Source organism: Phalacrocorax aristotelis, chromosome 14 (genome assembly GCF_949628215.1).
Source record: "Phalacrocorax aristotelis chromosome 14, bGulAri2.1, whole genome shotgun sequence".
Lineage (NCBI taxonomy): Eukaryota > Metazoa > Chordata > Aves > Suliformes > Phalacrocoracidae > Phalacrocorax > Phalacrocorax aristotelis.
In genome coordinates, this window is record NC_134289.1 from 4,902,560 (window position 1) to 4,926,301 (window position 23,742).

Here is a 23,742-nt window from a genome sequence, read left to right on the forward strand (position 1 = left end):
CATCGCGCGGCGACCGCCCGCCCTCCCGCCGCCCCGCATGCGCGGTGCCGCCCTCATCCTCGCGCCTCCCTCGCTGTGGCGCCGCCAAAGGGCTGAGGCGATCAAGGAGGCGACGCAGATGTTAGTGAGAATACAGCTGTTTTAATTAAAAGAGCAGCTCAGTATGATTCCCGTTTATTATACATAGTTGCACAACCTGAGGCTGGTTAAATACAATCAAATCTTCAACATCTCTTAGAATCACTTCCAGGTTACAACATGCAAGTGACCATGAAAATATTTGGCTTTTTACTTCGTTTTTTTAAATTTCTGAACAGGCACTTACATGAGGGAGTTAAATTTGCTCTCGTTCAAGGATATCCATGTTAGAAGTATCCTACCATAAAGTACACAGAGGCGTTGTCTGCTTTATCAAAGTACCACAGTAATAAAACAGTTCTTACAGAAATGTAATTTGATTATTTACTTACTCATAAAGTAAGATTACCAATGACACTTGCACTGGAGTCGAGAAGTCTTGGTTTGAAGGCCAAGTGAACTACAAGCGCAAGTAGCCTTCCACGCAGCAGGCTTCATTTTATGCCCAAGCCACAAGTCTGGTAACAGACTGCATGCTCAGTTGTGAGTAGATGAAGGCTAACTCTTTTAAGCTATTTCTTCAAACACTGAATGCATATGAGATGATTAAGACAAATGATCTGCTGTGCCAGACAAGCTTCTAATGGTTTTAAGGCTCACCTGGCTTCAAAACACCTTTCCAGAAGACCACAAAAAGCTTGTTTGCCCTCATCACAGGCCCAGACAGACTAGGAGGAAGATTCTCCTTTGAGGAGATTTTGCCTCTCCTGTCAGGACAGTGAGGAGACAAACTGTGAAGACAGTGGAAGCACGAAGCCAGAAGGGACCAGAGTTTTGTGTATTTGCAAAATAATCAATGGTACCAGCATTTATTTCATCAATAAGAGATAACAACTCTGTTCAAATGCTCACCTGCTCACCACCTGAAGGTGAAATCATGACAACATCCCTACAGTCACTAGTTACTGGGCAAGGAACCCCTAAAAGTCAGGAGTGGCTCACATAGAAGGCTTAGAGAAATATGGTAGAGAGAGAATTGGGGGAGGTAGGGCAAAGATGCTTCCTAACATTCTTTGCTACTGACAGACTGAAAGCTTCTTCAAAAACTTTATAAGGTGTCTGAAGGCTCCAGAGTTATCATAGTCACAGTACATACACATGTGTTTTCAGTTAAACCCTGTCCAACATACTAATTAGAAGTCTCAGGACAAATTCACTGTAAACTTCAATTTTTAGTGTGATTTAGTCAATTGTGTTTTACTGTAGTTTCAAAACAAAACAAATGCAAATAAGCAACATTGGAAAGAAACATGCAATAAACAACATGGAGGAGGGAAGTGCTTTAGTCTACACTGTATAGGTGATCAGCAAAAATCAAATATACCAGCCTGCCATGCATGGAAATAACTAGAATTAAGCTTACACATATCCAAGTGCATATAACATTATCAAATAAAAGTAAATGTGCAGTATAAAATAGTAGCTTAAGAAAGTTCCAGTGTTTGAGAAAGCACTTTATTTTAAATGTATATACATACTTGAATGCTTAACTGAAGAATGCTTTAGTAGTATGGTAAATGCAGCACTGCAAGATGAAGGAAGACAGTTGTAATGGAAATTCTGGCCTTCTTTTCCCACAGGCTGCTGCCGTCTTTAACCCGCTGAAGCATCAAAGTTTTTCACCTTATACCAGTTCACATTTCAGGTTGCTCAGCAGATGCTTGTGATTCTGGAGATTCAAATCGCTGGTGAAAGTTTATTCGTTGTTTCCTCAGCTTCTCGGGAGCTTTCCTCCATAAAATTATTTCCTATTTGAGGAAGCAAACACCTTTGAAACCACCATTTACCATTAAGCCAGCAAAATGAAGTATCTTAAGCTCCTGATAGGCAAAGATTGGGGGGGGGGGGGAAGAAACCAAACCACAAAAAAAACTCTGCATCCCCATTACTTACAGAACAGTGCAGTACATATGGAAGGTAACAGAAACATGACACATAGTTAGTTACTGCCTGAACACTTACCTTTATCAATCTTGAGCAGTCACCTCTTCCTTAACAGCTCTAATCCCCACTTTAATGGTATTAAAAGGTCCAAGAAATTTTTCTTTTCTCAAAATCCAAAGCCCATCATAGCTGTTGTATGCTCAACCTACCTTTTGTTTTCCATATTTAATTATATTGCCTTGTCTATTCTTTAGGAGGAAGATTCTGATCTAATTCACATAACTTCATTCCAGTGACCCTCTTCACTATTCCTTTCCTCAGCACATTCTCACCTTTTGTTACATTTTCAGTCAAATGTCTTGCCCCTTATTATGATTTTGCAATTATTAACATGGGCTAATGCTGGGAGGGGAATCTATCTGCAAGCAAGCAAATGCACCTGTAGCTCATTTTTACCCACGAAGTGTTTTGTCTGGGTATTTGCAACGCAAGGTTGTTCTGTGGCACTGAGCATCCTATCCTTGCTGAAATAGCACCTATCATCCCCTTGGCTCCTTTTTGCAAGTTAACATTTTCTATACAGTCTCCAAGGTGCTCACCCGCAGAAAAGCTTAAGCCATACATGAAGCACAAGTGGCTTCTAATGTGTTGAACATTCAAGGCAGCATGCACAACAGTGCAGACAGTTCTGCAACAAGACTGACCATACCTGTTGTTTGAAGTACCGCCTGTCTTCTTCATCCACGAGCACTAGATTTAAGAAGTACCTCACTGAAAATTTCTTGTTCACATCCCTCATTGTTGGAGTTGGGTCATAGCCTGCCAAGAACAGTCTGATAGGAATTGATTCACCTTAAAAAAGAAAGCTTCAGTTAGTTCCGTAAAACTGGATGTCACTAATGCAGTATCACAAGACATGCAAAACAAAGGCAGTTTCCCAAGCACTGTCTGTGCCCCTTCCTTGGTTTAAAAAAAAAAAGACAAAAATAAAATAAATAAAAAATAAAAAACACCACAGACACTGAGCACAGAGGTGTGTGAAAGCAAAAGTGGGAACACTTTCTCAGTGGAAGCATGGTAGCCAGGCAAGACAGAAGGATCAGTATCTTGAACTCTCTAGAACTGGTCTACACCATGGAGTCAGGTTTGAACCAAAGTGATAAAAGGATTGTAGAATTTCCAACGGTAAACAAAGGGTAAGAATTACTAGGATCCCAAGTGAAATGCCTGAAGTCAATGAAAATATCTGCATTGAATAGGAAAATCCACTATCATTTCAGCAACCTAAGCAGAAGTGTGGTTACTCAAAAAAAAAAAAAAAAAAATCTGTAAAAGTCACCTGCTCTCCCCCAGATTTTTTTTAAATGCAGTTTTAACTCAGAAATGCTTACCATTTAAAACAAGCAGTTATTTACCTTTAACTGGTGCACCATCCATTATTTCATACTTTGCAATGGTTTCAGTCTCTGTTGTGGTACTGGGTCCTGGTAAAACAATTTTTCTGTGAGAACACGTGCTTCAGTTTTAAACATTTACAAAGCTTTATCACAGCAATTTCTGTTCTGCAGCATTTAAATTACATTAAACCACATTTTTTGCTTTTGTCTTGCGTATAAGTTACACACAGCTAAAGCAAGCAAAACCCTCTCCCCAGGCACAGCATCTCTTTCTTACTCTCTCCTCCTCACACTGACACAGAAGAGGCAGTAGCCAGTGCTTCAAAGGAGCCCTGGATACGTGGGCTTCAAACAAAGAACAAGCATGCAGGGTAGGTCTTGTGCAACAGTTCTGTTTGGTGGGCAGTGCTAGCGACTGATATCTTAGGCCGTGATCAGACTAGAAACCCGAAGGGTTATCACCCAGCACAGGAGACACTTTTGTCCAGAGCCCAGGATGAAGAAGCCAGAGTACTTAATTTAGCCACAAAAGCCAACAATAGTGTTTTCTGCCCTTCCTCTGTTGCTATGGAGGCTTTCTCATTCTCCACACAAGCAGCTCACTAGGGCTCCAGCCACAGGGGACTGAAGTCATGAGCCACAAGCTCTTACTGCCTTCCTAGTTCAAGGGTGTGCAAGCCTGAGCTGCAATAATTAATCTGTTTCTGCTTCAAAGCCTCTTAATATTTCCATCATACCCGTTTTAGGCTGACTAAAAATGACATTTCTAAAACATGAGAGGCTCATGCTAATCTTTACCAAGACCACTTTCCCAGCTAATATCAGCAGAAGCAAGGGCGTCATCAGGATGTATTTTACACCTTTCCCCTTGTTCATTATCTATCAAGGCTGCTTAAGCTGCTGCATATTTACGCCTGAGTTTCATTAACTATGGGTCATGTTTGTGAAGCTAGCCCAACATTCACAAGCCCAGAACAGTGCCACAGACCTTAGGTAATGTTGACTACTAAGTATAATTACCAAAGCACAAAATGCAGATGATAGTCAAACACCAGTGAGAAAGAAGCACATGGAGCCCCAGTTTAGCCAAAGCTGCAACTATTGACTTCACTCTCCAGGTCTGCATAAGGCTTAACTGCCGTACCAGGCTGCCATTTCTTTTGGACTTTGTTTCTCTTACCAATTCCAGTAATCTCCTTTTTGATCAGCTGCAGCTCCATGTGCTGAATTTTTATTCTCACTAAGAGGAAATAAATTTTTCCAACAATCACATCCTTTAAGTGATACCTTTAAAAGAACAGAACGGGGAGGGGGATGTTCATTATAGAATAAAGACAAATTTTTACACCTTCTTGAAAACAAGTTATACAGGCAGTTACCACCTTATCTGGACTGTTATTACGCAGAGCTTGCTTCCCCACTGAGCTAAGCATCTCAGCCAGACCAGAGCAATTAGCACCTTTCCATCACTGCACTATTAGTAAAATACTGTAGTCATATGCAAAAAGATTAAATGCAGAAATCAAGTATAAAATATTTGCTAGTGACCTTCCTATTAGTACTGAAGGCAGAACAGTCAAGTATTCTTCAAAGAGAGGCCATTGTGTAATTAGTAACCAAACAGCTCAATAAAATAATCATCGAATATATTGCTTTACATTTTAAGTCACCACATGCCAAGTTGTTCATCAAATATTACACACTCTACCTTTTTATCCCGAGATATTTACCTGAACATGTTTTGTGCTAAGTGACACTTACTTTGACTTATTGTATTCAAACTCTATATGAAGGCAGTCTTCAATGCCTACTTCCATTTTAATGGAGTTATTTACATCTGGGTATGTAGCAAGCTGATGAACAATCAGATCATATTCTTTCACCAAGTCTGACAGCCGTCTCACTATTGTCACTTTTAGAAAATACCTAGGAAGAAAGCCACCAAGTTAGCCATAATTATTCAGATTTGCATAAGTAAAAGCCCTTATGTTCTGCAGTACAGGTACTCTTTGAAAGACAAAAGTACATTCGCTTAAGACTAAGCAGAAAAGAATAAGACTACAAAATATAGGTGGAAATGTGGAGCAGGGGTTGATTGGCTGTGTTTGGGGTTTTTTTAAAGGAGAGGCATGGACTGTTTTCACTCGATTAAACAGAAAGAATTTTATCTACCCAAACAACACAGAGCAGTTCCAAATAAAGTAGAAAAGCATACATTATAACAGGATCTCAACAACTCCAATCAAGGCACACTAGCTACTGGCTGTTACATGTCTGATTTGAAATCCAAAAGGAGGAAGCAGGGGAAGGGGACAGCATAATTGCTAAATTGCATTTGCTGCAGGGGTACAGGGGAGAGAAGGCTTAACTGTTACAAACCTCAGTTTGACATTGGCACCAATGTAGGATTCGTATGGCTTTTCAACCTGCATGAATTCAAAGTCATAGCTTCTGTTCTGGGTCAGTTCTCCAGGTAAGGCCAGTTCTTTCACTAAGTTTACAAATTCATGAGTATTGCTTTTGTCATTGAAGAGCTCTAAAGTTGAGGAAGTTAAAGGAAAACATGTTTCAGTGTTTGTTTTTAGCAAACAGAACTGTCTCTAGTTTGGCAGAAGCAGGTGGAAGAGGACAACAGAAGCAATTTCATTTAAGTTACACATATTTGACCAGATGTTTTATCCAGTTTTTCAAAGTTATCTTCAGTTTCAGCAACCTACAGTAAGCATTCCGAAAGAGCTAACTGCAATAAACACAACACAAATTTGAAGCTTCACTAGCACAGCATCTTTTTTTAATGACAGCTTAGCTAGCTTTAATACGTACTTCTTGCCTTGCACTCTCTGTAATTAGCATTGCCCGAGTTTGGCTTCCAGCATTTATTGCTGAAGGGACAAAACTCTACGCAACATCAAGCCTGGCTTATCCGGGACAGGCCAGCAATCCCAACTGGTATCCCGAAAATCAACACCACCTATACGGTTTATTATTATTACTAGTCTACAATCAAATGGCTTATCATGACCACTGGTCTAAGTCAGTCATTTGGAAACAAGTTCTTAATACATATGCATAGACACACCAGTTTTGCGGCAACGGCATCTCCTGTCCCCAGACTAGTGTTGTCATTATGCATCCCTAGATCTATGTCATACAATTCTCACCAAGATAAAAACTTAGAAAGTTAGAAAAAGCTAACATTACCATAAAAAAAACAAACACACACTTTAGTATATAAAAATAAGCTTCTCTACAATTCACAACCAAAAATATCAGCTAAGGACATTAGTGGTAGCTGGTTTTTCTTCTGAAGCTTTTCAGAAGAGAAAAAATGAACTAAACACACCAATTCCACAGTTTATCATTGCCACTTTGGTAAAAACTGACACTAACTAGTAACTGCTTATTTTCTAATATGACTACAAATTATCTAGGGTATACTTTGTTTGCTATAACAAGCATTTCTATAATAAAAAGTTTATTTACTATTGCATATCCAATACTACTTGTGCCAGTCAGAAAAGTTGTACTCCGAAGATCGGATTTAAAGCAAGTCTTTGACATGCAGCTGGAGCTAGTCTCCAAGCAGTGCAGAGACAGATCACACTACCGGGATGCTTTTTGTATTATTGTATTAAAACCTGAAAGGATGCAAGAAAGCATGGACAAGTATAAAAAGCAGTAGCTTAAACCACTTCTGCATAACTGAGGATTTCTAAACGCCAGCACAAAAAGACCCAGAAACACACAAAATTCAAGAAATACTACATCAAATTAAAGTAATTCAGAGATCAAAATTTATGCAAAGTAGATGAAGCACAGCCTGTACAGCTACTAGAGGACCGACTAAATGAAGTTGACATATGCAAGTTCTAGTTTTTCCCTACCTCCAAATACCTCATTCCCATCACACTGCTGCTTTATTCTCAAAGTTCCCTTTTAGAGCCCCACTGATCAAAACCTCAAAACATAAAGCACTCTGTCATACCTGCTACATAACAGTTCAGACAGAGTACTGGAGCCTACTGACTGATCAGGAATACAGAATTTGTGAAATTCCAATCAAAGTCAATTTTATGAGGCTGAAACTTGAAGATTTCCTTGTAAAGGGGACAATAATGCAAGCAGCCCTCTAGCAGAAGGAAGGAATTTTAGCATCAGCCCCTAAGGGTACAGAGGTTAGTTACCTCGAGTAGTAAGAAGTTAGATGTGACCAAGATTCTTCGTAGTTCAAATCTAACCAGACTTAGATACAGTTGTAGGAAAATTACATTTTTAACTTTGATACCACATTATCTTGCTAAAAAGCACAGAGATCCTCTGAAGCTTCAACAGTATTTTACATTAATAGTAAAAAACTATGTTTTCAAAAACCAACCACCAAAAAAATTATTTTAGAAGTGTTTTCCTGTAGGCTGCCCCATCATTTTTTTCCTAGGCTTCTCTTTCAGAGCCAGAATTAAGGTAGGTTAAATGTCTCTTAAGAAGCAAGAAATCTGGCACAGTAGCTACACCTGATGTTTTGGCTTGGAACCTTAAATACAGGCAAAAAAGGCACAAGCAGAAAAAAAAAAAAATCCAGTGCTGTGATTTTGCTTTTTTCATCAGGGTCATTTATCAGTTATAGTCAGAGGGAAGACTCTGTTTAAGTTAAAAATTAATAGTTTGAAATGTATGAAGCTGAAGCCATTTGTACCATGGTCACAAGTCTAGTTTTTAAGAAATCTCTAGTGGTTCTCAAACTCTTAACTGGGCTGAGACGGATGGAATACTCGGCATCCCAGTTCTCCCTCACTTGTACTCATCTTCCCTCCCAACAATTGTCTGACTAGCACAAATCAGTACATCACTTACATTAAAACAAGTAGGTTATTAATCTTCCTTCGGCACTAACTCGATCAAGTTGCAATGTCTGAGGCAAACTGCTGACAGTAACAAGTGCAAAGTTCCATAAACCACACACACCTAACACCCCTTTTATAGCTTTAAAACTCACCAATTTGTCCTACAAATTCAATTCTAATTCCTTGGTGCTCTAGTCTCTTCCCATGCTGCTTAAAGGAGATGTTCACCTACCAAGGCAAGAAAACCACCAGTTAAACTTTTCAACAATTTTCAACATTAAAATTAAAAATTTTCAACAAATTAAAAATTTTCAACAATACATGACCTTAGTAAAAAGGGAAGTACATTACTACATGCCGATGAAAACTGAGACTTCTTGTCAAAAGCACTGTCTGAGCTTGAAGGCAACCAAATCAAACAGCTGATTATGAAATTAAGCATTATCCATGTGCCACTAAAGCATTTAAGAAAAATCTAATCATCCACGAGACTGAATTTCATAAGTAAGCTTGAAACTTTCAAGTCCCAAAATAAAGAATCTAAGCCAGAGCTTCAGTAGAGTTTGCATAAGTCAGTCATGATCCTCTTGCCATCTTTGAAGACAGAGAGCTTCAAAGCATCTTCTGACAGTCACATTTGGAAGTCCAAAAAAGACCTGCCACGAGATGCATTCCTTTCAAGTCAAATGAACTTCAGTCCCTTCCTCAGCAGATGGCTAAGTATTGGTGTTAGAGAAGTTAATGAAAAAATAACAGATATTGAAACCTACTATCAAGATTTGCATTTGTGAATTTGAGTCTCACTATCAGACCTTGCCTCACTAGAAAACTTTCCATAAGGTGACTTTCTATGGAAACATGTAAATATTAAGCATATATAGTTTACTTATGAGGTAGCAATGACTAGAGGAATTCCTGTATCTTAAAATCCAGTACATCACTGATATCTGAACAGGAAGGAAACCACTTGAAAACTCTTCAAAAACTCAAAAAACAACCTCATCAGGCACCTCTCAGGCATTGCAAGAAGTGCTCAGGCCACAGAACATACGAATGCTAGTTCCTTCAGTTTCCTGAGTTTGAGGCCCATCTTGTCAGAGTTTCACATCCATGACAGAGTCTTTCTAGAGAACCACCATCTCAGCACAGAAAGGTATCTTAAGAGCAGGAAGATACCAAGTGACAATAGGTCAGTCAAGATCCAAGTAGGTATTTAGAAGTCAATCTCAGAACCCAGTACCTGGCTCACATTTCTTGAAGAAAAAGCAAATCATAACAGAAATATTCAGAGAATGAGAATGGCTCCAGTAAAACCAGAGTGATGGCAAGGAGTTCCTAGGTGCAATACTAAAAGTAGAGGAATCCCTCTGGCAATCTCAATTTTTTTTTTCCCCCCCAACAAGAAAAACTCTTGTTGACTCAGCAGCCAGTTGAACTCAATATGTTGCTCGTCCGATGCAATTCCATGAGCCACTGCAGGGCACGAAACATGAGGCTTAGCTTCAGGGTATGCAAAGCAGGTTGGCTACACCAGCCAAAAAATACTGTTACACATGTCACACTGTGCATTTTGGAGTTCAAGGGGAAGGAGAAGCAGGGGGATCCTGTTTGGGACAGTTTTCTCATCAGAAGCAACAACAGGATTTCACACAGTTGCACAAAAAGCATAGTCATAAATACAAGATGACCAGAAACAAATAAAAAGCTACTGTTTAGAACGTTCCATTTTTGCAGTTGCCTGAATGACTATGGTTAAAAAGACTGTATATAGGAAAACACTGAAATTACAGCTCTTGCTTGTATCAGTTTTCATTTAACTTCCTATATGCATCTGCATGCCAGGATCAGTACAGTAATTAATAGCAACCTTAAAAAAATATTACCTTTCCCAAAACAGATTCTCCATCATAGAAGAGAAAATGCTTTTCTACTTTACCATCTTCTGTTTTGATTTCTGCCGTTTTTCGTGTGTCAGCATCATTAAGAATAACATCAATCTCGCAACCAGGACCAAAAAAGCCTCCAAGAAAACTCTGGAATAACAAGAATTAGATAAGTTACTACACAGCGGACACTCCATTTTAAATGTGGTATTTACTTGCAGCTGTACACTATACATTGGGGAAAAAACATTTGAGCTCCCATGAAGTTACAAAGCCGTTAGAGACCCAAGAAACAGCGATGACAAAAGACAGCTGTTCATCTAGCAAATAATGGAAATCAGGTCAGTAACAAGCAGCGACAGCTCTTAGAAAATATAACGTTAATAAAAAAGTACACAGCATAATTGCCATTACTACTAGTACACTGAAATGCTAACAAATATTTAAAATGTTACTGTTGCAAACACAACTTTGGTTTCTGTCACTGCAGTTTCCAATCACTGATTTCACTTTTAAAAAATTAATCATTTTTAAGCCACAGTGCAAAAAAGAATCTTTTTAAGAAATTTATTTCATCTGGTTTAGGATTTCAGATACTATGCCAAAAGCTACATACTGCTTTATACCCACTATAACTTCCGGCATAAACAGCAGTACAAGGATGATCAGAAGCACCAAGAGTAACAGAGCAAAGTAGAGTGAAAAGAAACAACAAGAGGGGATATACTACAAGGCGTAAAGCATCCCCGGGTTGGCAAAGGGGAATAAGGACTTCCATTAGCTGCCTCTTCCTATGCCCCATATTTCTCTTAGCAAACGAAGGAAGCACTAGCAGGTTCGAGGGCAGTGGTTCTTCATCCCACCTGCATTAGCTACACAACTCTGCCATCAGATCAGGTGGATGTTACAAGTTTACCCGCAATACTGCTCCACCTTGTAACAGCATTCCATAGGAATGAGCTCTTGACCGGCACCAAACAGAAGAAATCACAACAGGCCATCCTTTGACCTTGCACAAACATTTCTTACAAGAAGCTGCAAAACACATTAGCAGCTCTATGGGAAACTCAACAAGATTAGTACAAAAGCCCACATTTTCTCCTAAGAATCAGGCACTAATCTGCTTTGATGTACTAAAGCAGTCAACACTTCACTAATTCAGTGTGATTTGGGGGTTTTGGGGAGAAATTACACTATGTTCTCAAACGAGAGCATCTGCTACAACTAGATGCATTTGGTATACATGAAAGAGTCATTCCCACTTCACCAATTTAATCTCAGAAATTGAGTAAGAATACATTTCAAGACATTCTGGGGACCTGAGGTTTGAAATGTAGCATTAATAACAAAGTCTAAAAGAAAGTTTGATCTGAATGCTGCTCCCTAGCAGGAGGTACGCTGAGTGCCCTTCGGCTTAGTCCTACAAGTCAAGCAAAGACACGGTGCAATTTTGAGCAATAAAACAAGACTAAACCAGCTTTGTATTTGTTCAGATAGCAAGCATCCCTAGTTCATTCCACAAAGATGTGTGTAACTAACTGAAACCTAGCTGCATCTACTTCACATTCTCACAGAAAAGAAGAGGCAGATGACAAACAACGTGGTCAAACTAACACCAAATGGTGCTCCAAGTCTCTGCCAAGCACGTATTCACATTAATTGCTGAAACAAGAAATAAAACTTTTTTTTTTAATGACTGCACACTAGAACCATTCTTGATTTTTGGTTCCTGGGGAACGGGGGAGAGAGAACAAAGAACATTTCAACAAGAATTCCAAATCTTTAGACCATTTTAAACTGTTACACAGACTACTTTTGGGCATGCCCGTATATTTTTCTCCTCAGAAATTCTGCATTCGTTCTCCAGATTAGCCTTACACTTCTCCCTCCCATCCCCCCAGCAAACAAGGAAGCACATTACCTTTAAAAAAACATTATACAAGATGGTCTCACAGTGTCTTCCAAATTATGAAGCTGTACCATCGGTTTAACGCAGTCAGCCAAAACTAGCGTTGACAACACATCACTTCAAGACACTGCATATGAATATTTCAGCTCTACCCCTTCGAGATTAGTCATGATCTCACCCAGAGAGGACAGGAATATAAGGAATAAAGGAATCAACAGCTGGTATCCCCTCCAGCTGCTATCGGAGATACCGCTATGGTGAAACTATGCGAAACAAGAAGTACTTTAAGAAGCCATCATATGGCTTATTACATTACAGCTTAAGAAAATGAAGAGAGAACTAAGGTTTTCAGAAGCTGGCCAAACGCTAGCCTATGTTCTTGATTTCTTGCAAAAGACAGATGCTTAAGATTTTGCTACATCAGGACTGAAATCAATCTGCATTTGGTCCTTGTGTGTTATAGATGTGCTACAGGACTTGCAGAACTCCCAGCAGCTGATAAACGGTGCAGAAACCCCAGCCTCAGCTCCACACGGAGCCCTAAAAAGATTTTGCATATCCAAGGGATATAGGGACAGAAGGAATCCATGCGCTTCAAAAACCTGAAGCACGTTGATCTAGCTGATTCTTTAAAATATATCTTTTTTTTTAAATCCGTACAGGATGGCACACCAAGCACTTCACCTAGGCTAAGCCTGCTAAGCACAAAGTGGCTGCTATTTCCCCAGCCCTGAAGAATTACTACCAGCTGCTGTCATTTTAACCGCTGCCTTACGGGGCTGCCGAAGGATTTCCTGATGTTTGCAGGACTATCACATGCACTCTCAAAGCGCCCCCCGGCAGCAGCCGGGTAGGAAACATGGAAGCCAAGTTTCGTGACTCTACCCCGTATTGGCATGTTTGCACGAAGGAGAAGCGGGGGAACAGCCCAAGCCTTAATCCATAAATTATATATATTAAAAAAACAAACAGACCAAAGCTTTGCTTTCCACCCCCCGCTGCTTTGCCAGCTCCCCCCCCTGCCCACCCCCCGTGGGGAGGCCGCCAGGCCCGCCCGCAGCTCGGGGCGAGGCGGGCGGCGGGACCAGCGCGGCTGCGTGGCGCAGGCCGCCGGTGGCGGTACCACCGGGAGCTCCGCGGCCGGGCCGAGGGGTGAGAAGGACAACCGGCGGCACCGGCGGGCACACCGCGCCCGGCGGAGTGGCTCAGCCCGGAGCCACAGGTGGCGAAGGAGGGAGGGAAGGAGGAAGGAAAGGGGCACCGCCCGGCCCAGACCGCCGCTGTCGCCTCAGGCGGCGGCCGCGCACGGCGCAGCGGTTAGCGGGTAACGGCCCGAGTAACGGCGCGGTACCGGCCGCTCCCCCCGCCCCCGTACTCACCATGGCGCGTGCCCCTCCGCGGCCCACTCCCGCCCCGCGCGCCACCAACAGCAGCCGCCCCGGCCCGCGCCCCTGTCATGTGACCTTACGGCACGCCACGCCCCCCCGCCGCACGTGACCTCCTCCCCTTCCCTCCGCCTTCCCGCTGCCGCCGCCACCGATTGCCCCGCGCCCGCCGAGGGCCGGCGCATGCGCGCCGCGACGAGAGGGCGCCGCCTGGCGGGCGGGAGGTGTCTCCGCGGGGAGGGGCTGTCTGACACAAAATAGCGGTCGTGATCCCAAAACAAGCAATATTTTGTGGGGTTTTTTTAGGGAAGCGAGAGCAAGGAGGTGCGAGGCAGCCACTCGGGGGGATTTTACGCCCTTAACTGAGTTTTGTAAAAGCGCAGGCGACTCCCACCGCACAAAGAATTTTAATCTATTATCCCTGGAGCACGATAACATCCACGCAGATTTGGCAGGGCCCCCAGAACCTGTTTTCCCCTGACTGGGACGGTTGCCCCACCCGCAAAAAGCAAAGAGCAAGTTCTGACTGAACACAGATTTTTTTTTTTTAGTGACTGAAAGCAATAAAAATCATAAGGCAAAGTTTTTATTGACTTGGAGTTGGTTTAAAACCGCTCCGTGGCCATCGCCACGTCGGGTCAGGCAGCGGGGAAGGGTCGCAGGAGGCGAGGGAAGCCGCCACCATCACGAGCAGGCACACATCTCCAGCCCTACAGCAGCAAATCCTCCTCCGTTAGCTTTTGCTTCAGCTCGCTGCCCCGCGGGCCCGCCAGGAAGGCAGGCAGCTTCGCCTCGGAGAAGCCATTGCCATCACCAAGCCCCGACCCAGAGGCTGGCTCTGCTTCCACTGCGGCGTCAGACCCGGAGCCAGACTCCTCATCCGAGAGCGGGAATATGTCACCCAGCTCCTGGTATCTCTTCATCCTGAAACACAGAGTGGCAGCTAGTTTATTCCAAATTTATCATTTTGTTTATTATCTCTTAAGTGAACACTCTGAAGCCTCACATTCCCATGGGTGAGCCACAGGACTGTTGAGATGGGAATGCCGGACATTTTCGGGTGCTGGCATTAATGGCGAATGTGCAGCAAATGAACTTACAGGGACGGGTCTGCCATGGGAGGAAGGATCCTGTTGGCTCCACTGGTGGGCATGTAAAACGAGGGCCCCTTCTCTTCAATGCAGTTAGCGGACCAGGCGTCAGGTCGGCATCTCACTCGCTTGTACCTCGCCTTCTGCACTGGAGCACCTGTTTGAATCAGCTGTGTGTTATTCACTGGAACCAGGACGTTATTCACCGGAACCTATTAACTTTACGAGCACCTAGTAAAGCTTAAGGGCGTGGAAGAAAGTAATTTGTGTAGCCCTGATTGCTCAACTGCTGAAAACTAAATCAACCCTGAAGACATTTTTTAAATGGCTACTGGTATCCTAAGTGACATCCTTGCTATCAGAGACGTCAGGCACGTCTCACGCATGGCACCGGGAAGTCCACGGGAATTAGAAATGGAAATCCTGTGGGAAACCACTGCCTCGCACCGACGTCACGGCAGGGCTCATCCCCAGCTCAGTGCGTGACACATCCATGGGGGACCTGTGGGCTTGAACACATGCAGCTCTCCCCAAAGCTGGTGAAGGTATCTCAAAATTTCCTGGGGACAAGCCACTCCAGTGGAGAGGTGGCTCCTGCGCCCTCCCTTTCTCTTTTGGCTTTAGCAAGGGTCAGAGCCAACTCCACTTTGGCTTTGCGTGCCTCAGCTCAGCCCCTTTGAGTTCAGTGGGATGAGTTTTGGTGGGGTGGTCAGAAACTCAAGGCATGCCAAGAGCCACCTGCTGTGGGAGCAGATTTGGGGATTACACAGGCTCTTGGAGTGTGCTGCCAGAGGAGAGACCGTTCAGGTGTCTCCTAGACACAGCCCAGGGTTACGTAAACCCACAGACTCAATTCTGGTGCCCCCTGGGCACCTGATCAAGGCTGACGCTGAAAAGCAGGTCTCCAAAAAATACCAAAAGGAGAAAATAATCATTGCATAGTAAAGATAAAAAAAGCAGCATTTTGTCCTTCCTCTTGGTCTCATGTAATTAATTTGTTCTGAAACCTCCTGGCGTATTCTCCTCCTGGTGGCACTTTATCTATTTTTTTCTCGGTTTCTTGGGAATATCTTTCTGTAATTACACTTCTCTATTGCCCTATATATTTCCATAATGTACTAGATGACTTTCAGCTACCTCCTACACTCTTCTGTAAGAGAAAAAAGATCTCATGGGTATCATTTTCTGTTTCTTTTACAGCACATTCCTTTTTCATACTTGTTTTCTTCTCGTAGCAGTTATTAAGAAGGTTTTTAATAATAACAGCAGCAACAAAATAAACAACTGCAGCTGAATAATTTGCAAATAAACAACGTACAAAAAGCAGGCCATAGTCTCTCAAAGATCTCTGAATGGTAGATACATAATGAAAGCCTATCGCTATCACAGCCTTGTTTTGGGGACAAATTATACTCTACATGCTTGAAAAGCACTTTATTCTTGCAAGAAACAAATCCACAGGGTACATGTCATCATGAATCAACGTTTCCTTTTAGCTGTTTTAGTGCCGCCTGTTGCAATACTGTACCGAGTAAACCGTTTAATTTCCTCACACTTACAACTAGTTTCCTTTTCTGCCCCAACAAGAAAGTAGACTGTAATAGTTATGACATGGGAACTGTTACATACTCTGTCCGTAACTACCTAACTGAATAACAGTACATGACCGGACCACTACGAAAGGGCTGGTTAAAATCAAAAAATATATTGAAATATATGTTTTGAAAATATACCCACATACAGCAATCTGTTTTATGAAGTCTTTTTCTCCTAGGGGCTGGGAAAGGGGCACAGAAATGCTCCAAAAGCAAAAAGCATCTTTGTTACCATTCCCCATCCAGAAAACAAAACGTTAGCAAAACAGATTTTCTGAGTAGATCTCAGTACCCCTAGAAGAAGGTCAGTCTGAAAAATTTGGGGGCTGCCTACTTGGCCTATACTGCATAGCCCAGAAAGAGGATTACCGAGAGAACAACCGCCCCGTTTTACCTTGTGCTGTGTATCCCACAAAGAGGATTAAACAAATAGCCAGGAAAATCCTCCCGTTACATCTGATAAGGAGCTGCATTTTGGCTGGCATCCCCCCGCTCGCCACCAGCCTTCACCACGGCTTCACACTTCAGAAATACGGCAGGGCGAGGAGATCGACTTTTAGAAAAGGTTTCCAAAACCTCAAACCCAACCCATAACCTGCGTCACCGCTTCCTGATTGACGAGAGCGACACATGCACAGAAAAAGTCCGGTGCTCTGGCCTCCCGGCCCTCATCACTCCAAAAACAGAATTCCCACTGCCTTCGTCTCCGGTTTTGCCCAAGGAGAGAAGCAAAGCCGGGACCAACCAGCCCAGCTGAAGGCATGTGCTGCCAGCAGCTTGTGGTCCAGGCGTGAATCCTGCCCGGCGCCTGCCCAGTGCTGAGTGGGGTCTGGGGTGTTTGCTGTTTCATCTGGAGACAAAAAGCAACACTTCGTATCCCCTGATTTTCACCCAACTGCATTTTAGCGTTGGTACCAGCAGCTATTTTCCCTGCCTTAAGCCCATGTCAGTCCACTGCAAGGGTTAGGAGCTGCCTGTTTTGCGGTCAGTGCAAGTTTCACCAACTGGGAAATAATCTTTTTCCCCAAAAGTGAATTACCCCGGGAATCTCTTGCCTTTGTTTTTAGGAAAGCAGGTCCTTAGGCATTCACAGTGTAAGTGAAAAAAATTATTCATTTAGCGAGTAGATCCTGGTAGAAATGTGTCAGCTCCTTTCCAAAAGGGCACAGCAGATTTGCTCAGCCCCGACGGCTGATCCAGGGCAGCCGGCTCACCACTCTGCAGCCTGAGCATCCCAGGGAGATACATGGAAGCCGCCTTTCGGCTGGTTCATAACTTTTGCTTGCTTTTTAGTTGGGATTAAACCAGGCTTGAGCTCACTTAAGCATAAATTCTGTGCAACAAGGTTACATAAGCAGTGGGGGTTTTTCTTAGTCATACCATTAGCTGCTGGATTAACTGGGGCACTGACAGGCGGGCCTAACGTGGTGCCGGCACCTTTGACAGTGCTGTGGCTGATAGTGCAAGCTGTCTGTGGTAAACCTATTTTTACACAGCGGAAAGTCCACCAAGGCCCCCAGTAGGGACCCAGGCTGAGTGGTGACTTTCCCTGGGGCCCTGCACCAAAACCCCGCGAGTGGCGGCGGAGACCCCTCCAGCGGCTCTGCTCTCCGGGCTGGGATTCGCCACCGAACCAAGGGGTCGAGATGCGCATTTGGCATCAACGCAATTAATTTTGAACCGTCACATGTGAAGGTTTTTTCCGGCATGGGAAAAATAAGAGATAAACCAAACAGGCACAGAACTGACATGCAGAGGTTAGTCCTAACAGACTCTTTTCTACTTTGTATTTTTAGCATCAACTCTTTTTTTTTTTTTAAGGTGGTGCTCAGCATCGGTAGGAAGCCGGGCGAATGCGTGCGGGGAGGTGATCAGCCTCCACCCACTGAAGGCTGCGGAAGCCGTTCCTGCAACAACACCTCTCATTTTCCACTGGTCGTGGGCACGTCCCAACCCCTTCTACACCCCTCTAGCGTGAGCAAACAACTCCCCACACAGGGGAAAAGCTCCCCTCCGCCAGCTATTTCTGCCCTTTGCACCACCCCGGTACTGGGAGCCCCACGGGATGCAGCCGGAGTGGTGCCCACCAGCGGGCACAGTCGTGGTAGGCCAGGGATCCTGCAGGAGTGGGGGGAGCCACGGGGGGGTAGGTGGGAGCTGCAAAAACCCCATATCTGGAGAGTCATCTCACAGAGCTGAGCTATCTGTCTCGTACCATCAGCCCATGAGGGAACTTGTAGCGCTGGCAGTTTTGCCACACATTTTTGTTATTTTCTTGTGTGTCAGCAGCGCGCCTCAGGAAATGAGTTTGCTTTACAATTGGTAACCATGGGAAGACTGAAGCAAATTTTCCACTCTCCCATCTCACGTACACCTGCATGACAGGGGCCAGAAACCCACAGCGAGCTTCAGCCTGTGCCCATCTCCTCCTGCCCTGCTGCACTCCAGCGGTGCCCCCGCCCCGCCGTGCTTTGCAGGCAAAAAGCTTTCCACCTTCCTGCAAACGTGGAAGTGATAGTGGAGACCTGGATCTGAAGCCAACTGGGATGTGCAAGACTTAAAAGTAAAGCATGCCCTTTTGTGGAGTGTCAAGGGATGCCAAAGGAACACCATGCAATTATTTACCTCTCTGTAAGCCACTCAGTGCATAAAATGCAGATAATCAGCACACATTTAAAAAAAAAAAAAAAGACAAAACCCTCATCTTGAGCTAGAGGCCACAAGCTGCGGAAAGTTAATGCTCTTTTTTTAAACAGAAAACAGCACACAAGCTATACTATATTGGACCGCTAACCTTGAAACATGCCATTGCATGGCTATCAGAGTTTAAGAGAAAGAGGGTTTTTTTTAAATAAAATATTTTAAATCACAGAGGAGAGGTCAGCTACCTCAAGATTTACTTCCTATAAACTGCAAGGAAGGTTCATAGGATAATATTCTTCTTACACAGATCCTGTGTGTATAGATCGGAAGGTTAAATGTCCCAACAGAATAAGCCTATAAAAAGAAGAAGGTAAGTGAGGAGCAGGCATTTGAGAACTCGGCTCGCCCTGAGGTGTTTCTTACAAATGAAGCGTTGCCATTATTTTCAAATCACATGCAAAGCAGATTAAGAGCTCTGCATTTTTCTACGGCATTAATTTGGGGAGCAGGGGGCTGGTGGAGGGAGGAGGGTGCCTCAGCACTGTGCCCCTTGACCAGACACCCAGGACTCTTTGTTACGTGCCTGAAAAAGCTGGGAGAAGCCCCTAAACGCTTCAAAATCTAAAGTGATGAGCTGCTCCTTAGTCATAACTCTTGGGGCTGTTTTATCTCCCAGCTGGCTTCAGGAGTAATGAGTAATTTAATAACATTGCTAAACAGGGACGGCAGCACAGGAGCGCTTGGTGTGAGGACATTCGTCCTGCTGTTGAGGGCAGGGGATACACAGCAAAAAAATTCCCGACAGGCCAATTTCAGTAACCTGGAGGGGCATCACAAGGGTATTTCAGCCAGTTCCTCAGTGGACACCAACCCCTGCCCTGCTCTAGCCTGGATAAGTGCTGCCAGCGCAGCGCTGTCCAGAGGAGCAGCCTGGTGTAGCTGATGCTTTTCCTCGCCTGGCAGCACAGGTTTGCTTTGCAACCTGTATTTCCAACAAGCAGCCGGTCAGCGGATGGGCTCCCATGGGTGCACAGGCACCCACGGTCCCAGCACTTATCAGCAAAGGCAAGCAGGCGAGGCGATACCCATCCAGACAGGAGATCCCGATAAGGAAGTTTCTCATTCATAACTGCTCTGAAATCAAATAAACCCTAACTGCTGTGGGGTCACTCTGCTCTCAGGCATTAGGTTTTCCCCTGCCCCGGCCAGTGGAAGCTCGGTCCTCGCTTCAGGGGGGATCCAGGCTGACCCCTGCACCCCTAGAATGCTCCTCCCCAGCGGAGCAGCAAAGCCAGCAGCTGGCTGTAGCAGCCGGGGGTCCGAAAGCACTGGGCCCTGCCTGCAGTGCTCAGCTCTTTATTTGCTCCACTAGGAAAGTGGAAATATGTGTTTTGCACAGGTCACTGCTCTGGGGAGCAGCCAGTACGGAAAAGGCTACATCTGTTATGAGCAGAGCTAGGAAAGGGGGTAAAGAGAGAACGATGGCAACAGAACAAAAATAGGCGTCAGCCTGAGCAAGGGGAAGAGCCTCTGCATGGCAGCTGGGTTGAACCTGAGCAGTTTTTTTGCCCATCTTGGGAAGGCAGAACAGGTTTCTTCCCACACACTCTCTGCTGAGGTGGGACGAGGTCCATCAGACCTGGACATCCAATGCGCCTTGAGCACATTGATTCATCTCAGAGAGTACCCATGAGCTCCCCTGTTAAATGCCCCAGAATCACCCTAACCCTGCTCAGCAGCGAGCTGCCCTCCAGGCGGGCGGCCCAGCTAGATTTAAGGGAGCTTTTTGCCACCAGCTCATGTTCAGCCAACCAACGTTTGGGGACTGAAAGCAAAAATATATCCTGCCTCAAAACAGCAAAGAGCTGGCAACCCAGGGAGAGAGGTTTGGGTCAACCTTGGGGGATTTCTAAATCCAGCCCTGAGCAAAGATGAATTCTTAACCTGGCCGCATCTGAGCTCAGCGCCTGGCCCCTGTGTTCACCCGTGTACCCGGAGCACCGTGGCACACGCAGCAGGGCAGTATGCGGCATCCCTCGCCTCTCGTGCCACTGCCTCTTGTGTCCGAGGGCGGTATCAGGACCTGGCCTGTGAAGATAAGAGTCAGATCTTGCAAGAAATCATTAACGTTCACATGCATCGCGTAGAAATCAGAAATTCGCTGCCATCTAGATGGCACAGAAGAGCAACTCCTTGTTTTTTCCGATGATGAAGGTCAAGCAGCACATGGGGAGATATCTTTGCTGGAAAGCTGCAGATGTGTCGAGATCAAATGGAACCACTGTCTGATAGGAAGCTGCCAATGGCCTTTCCCCACCAGCGATCTCCCCTCTGCCAAACCATTAACTGGGCAATGGGCCTGTCCTTCAGGAGGGAAAAAGGAGCCTTCCTTCATGCCGGCAGGTGTGATGGTTTCTGCTTGCACGCGTTGAAGCCCAGGAGGTCTCGGCTAGCAAACTCAGGACTATAGTTTAAAAGCAACAACTTGTTAAGACACGACACATAAGCCGACCCCCAGTTTCTGGTTAGGGAGGCAACTTCAGTAGCCATCCTTCCTTCTTTAAAACTGCATCCCAGAGCAACTCCAGCCCTGTGGTGGAACTGCCCAGCCCTCACTGGGCACAGGCCCTGCTCAGCAGAGCAAGGGGGAAGGGACCCCTCTTCACACAGCTGCTCGTTGGGAAATTGCCCCTAAAACCACAGGGAATTAACTAGGGAGAGAAAGATGATAGGACAAAGATGTTTTGAAAGGAAAGCGTGGTGCCCTGTTCCTCTGCTGCTTCTCCAGGAGTGTCTTCTCGTTGCAAACAAGTTGGCGTTGCAGCGTACGTAGCTGGTTCCAGCTTGGTTACCTGGGTATTAGCACAGCTATTTTTCCGTAAGATGGTTTCTCCAGCACAGGACACCCTCACGACTGAGCTGCTCAGCAGATTTTAGATGTGTTTTATCATCCCTGGGCTCTTCCCCTGTAGGCCCACCCCGAGCAGCTCACCTTACCTCTGCTCCCTGTGCGAATGCAAACCTATTTCTAAGCACAAGCCCTGCCAGTGCCACATAAAAACTTCATACTGTGGTGGGAGAGAAAGGGCATCAGCAAATTTGGGAAGATGAAAAGGAATGGGAAGCACAGACATGCCTGCAGAGATCTCCCTGTGAACCAGATCCACTGCTCCCTTTCCATGTGTAAACCAGAGCTTCAGGCCCCAATTAGGCAGCCCTTTACCTACCATCGTAGCTTTGCGACCTTTGCTGTGTTGTGGGGGAAAGAGATGAAATTACATTTAGACTAGAAGAAAACAGGTTTTTTGTATTTCCTATTAACCAAAGGAGCTGGGTAGTTTTTAGCTAGGTTTAAGCATGTTTCTTTTAGTAGAAATATCCTTTGTTTTGAAGCGTGACACGCAGAAGAGAAAAACAAGGCGTGTGAAGCAGGCCTGCCATGGGAGCCCCTCCCCGGCGGGACCGCACACCCCAGCCCACCGACCTGCCCCATGCTCTAGGGGTGGGCGCTGCTGCGGCACAAAGCAGCGCATTACAAATGGCCCTCCCTCGCCTCCAGAGCCAGGCCACGCTGCCAACGAAGCTGCTCTGCCCTTGGCAGCACAGAGGATTAAGAGGAGAACGTCCCTCTAGAAAACACAATTTGCATTAATTAGGAGAAAAAAAGCATTTTTTGCCTTTTCTTACTTCAAAGAGACAGGCTTTATAATAGCTCTATTTTTAAATCTCTTCTAGCACAGAAGAGCACTCAGACGGGTCAGCCAGCAGGGAAAGCCAAAGCCGGAGCAGGAGTCCTCTCACGGAGCGTTTCCAGCAGAGAGTGCAGCAGGGAGGCCAGGCCAGGCTGACCAGGAAGGCGCTTGCAACACCTCGTGCCTTTATGGTCTTTTCACGAGCCCTATGTAACACCGGCAGCTCGGTGCCGTAAGAAAACACTTAAGGCAAAGCACATGGAGAAGTTAAAAGGATTTGAGGGTTATTGGCCAGAAGTTCCAGATGTGGACGGGCAGGACGGACAGCAGCGTGCAACACTTGCCAGGGCTAGGTGTCCGCACGCAAACCATGGGTACATGTTTGGTGTTCAGAGTAAACTTTGCTGGCAGGGGGTTGTGGTGTTCTTTACTGCCCCCTCCTTGCCTGCAGCCTACGTGCTGGCAGTCAGATCCAGCGTCCCTATTTTAATCTCCTTGTCTGTACTAGATGTCGCTTCTAGGGTGTCACTACCTCTGTTACTTAAAAATCCCTGGCTTCTGGCAGACGGAGGCTCTGGGCCCACCCGATCGCGTCCTTGCGTGCGCTGCTGTGAAACGTCCCTGGCGTTTGCTGAACCCACTGGCTAACAGCGATGGGCTCAAGGAGAGCAGATGGCCAGCACTGAGCAGTTTGAGGCCCTGCCTGGGAACCACTTGCTCTTGCTCCCTCCAAGACAGTTGGTGTACAGAAAATCATCTTGTTAATTCCTTTGTTTCTTTTCGCGCCACCCATTTCACCTGTGGATCTCGGAGTAGCTGACGCAAGTGCTTGTACTCCTCTTATGGCATTCAGTGACTAACATCAGCTCAATCCATCACACGCCCGTCGTGATCTTGCACTCAATCACTCACCCAATTCCTGTTTGTTTCAGCAGAAAATTGCGTTAAAATCCTCGATCAGTTAAATCTTTGCATTGGTGTCTGATGCGAACTAGTACGTCTCTTCCACAGCGACAATGAGCACGTAAACAGACTTGAAGTATTTTGTGTGTAACAAATGCCAAAACCTCAAGCACTAAACATTTATAACATTGCTAAAACCACCTGAATTAAGGTCTTTGCCATTAAGGGACCAGATTATCAGTCACTTCTCTCTAAACAAGTGCTCGATACCACAGATTTTCTGTTCTGAAGGCAAGTAACATGTTTGCAAAACGTGCCCTGCTTAGTGTCCTCTGTCCAACAGTCTGCCTGGCGCATCGTCCAGATCTTCAGCTGTAATGA

At 45.0% G+C, this 23,742-nt stretch overlaps 2 protein-coding genes across 4 annotated transcripts; both read right to left on the bottom strand.

Annotated features, from left to right (window-relative positions):
* Nucleotides 1-121: 121 nt before the first annotated feature.
* VPS26A (VPS26 retromer complex component A) lies at nt 122-13,625 on the bottom strand. 3 transcript variants are annotated; one of them, XM_075109727.1, is made up of 9 exons: nt 13,516-13,625; nt 10,144-10,293; nt 8,413-8,488; nt 5,799-5,955; nt 5,181-5,345; nt 4,600-4,706; nt 3,438-3,506; nt 2,732-2,874; nt 122-1,886 (listed from the first exon to the last, which is right to left on the bottom strand). In XM_075109727.1, exons 4-9 carry the CDS (start codon nt 5,849-5,851, stop codon nt 1,773-1,775), a joined length of 651 nt encoding a protein of 216 aa, XP_074965828.1. In that variant the 5' UTR covers nt 5,852-5,955; nt 8,413-8,488; nt 10,144-10,293; nt 13,516-13,625; the 3' UTR covers nt 122-1,772. The 3 variants fall into 3 exon arrangements, with proteins under 3 accessions (XP_074965828.1, XP_074965827.1, XP_074965829.1); XM_075109726.1 differs by having other exon boundaries at nt 13,432-13,545; XM_075109728.1 differs by lacking the exon at nt 8,413-8,488 and having other exon boundaries at nt 13,432-13,535.
* A 382-nt stretch (nt 13,626-14,007) lies between these two features.
* SRGN (serglycin) lies at nt 14,008-16,720 on the bottom strand. Its single transcript, XM_075109662.1, has 3 exons — nt 16,518-16,720; nt 14,538-14,685; nt 14,008-14,361 (listed from the first exon to the last, which is right to left on the bottom strand). The coding sequence occupies exons 1-3, from the start codon at nt 16,606-16,608 to the stop codon at nt 14,148-14,150; spliced, it is 453 nt and encodes a 150-aa protein (XP_074965763.1). The 5' UTR covers nt 16,609-16,720; the 3' UTR covers nt 14,008-14,147.
* Between the last annotated feature and the right edge of the window lie 7,022 nt (nt 16,721-23,742).

Excerpts from the sequence above, each read along its gene's own strand:
- SRGN (XM_075109662.1), bottom strand. The coding sequence starts at position 16,608 with ATGCCAGCCAAAATGCAGCTCCTTATCAGATGTAACGGGAGGATTTTC. Across the intron at positions 14,686-16,517 it reads TGTGGGATACACAGCACAAG|GTGCTCCAGTGCAGAAGGCG; the intron begins GTAAAACGGGGC and ends TGATTCAAACAG. Across the intron at positions 14,362-14,537 it reads CCCATGGCAGACCCGTCCCT|GATGAAGAGATACCAGGAGC; the intron begins GTAAGTTCATTT and ends TCTGTGTTTCAG.
- VPS26A (XM_075109726.1), bottom strand. Across the intron at positions 5,346-5,798 it reads GGTGCCAATGTCAAACTGAG|GTATTTTCTAAAAGTGACAA; the intron begins GTTTGTAACAGT and ends CTTTCTTCCTAG. Across the intron at positions 2,875-3,437 it reads GGATGGTGCACCAGTTAAAG|GTGAATCAATTCCTATCAGA; the intron begins GTAAATAACTGC and ends TTCTTTTTTAAG.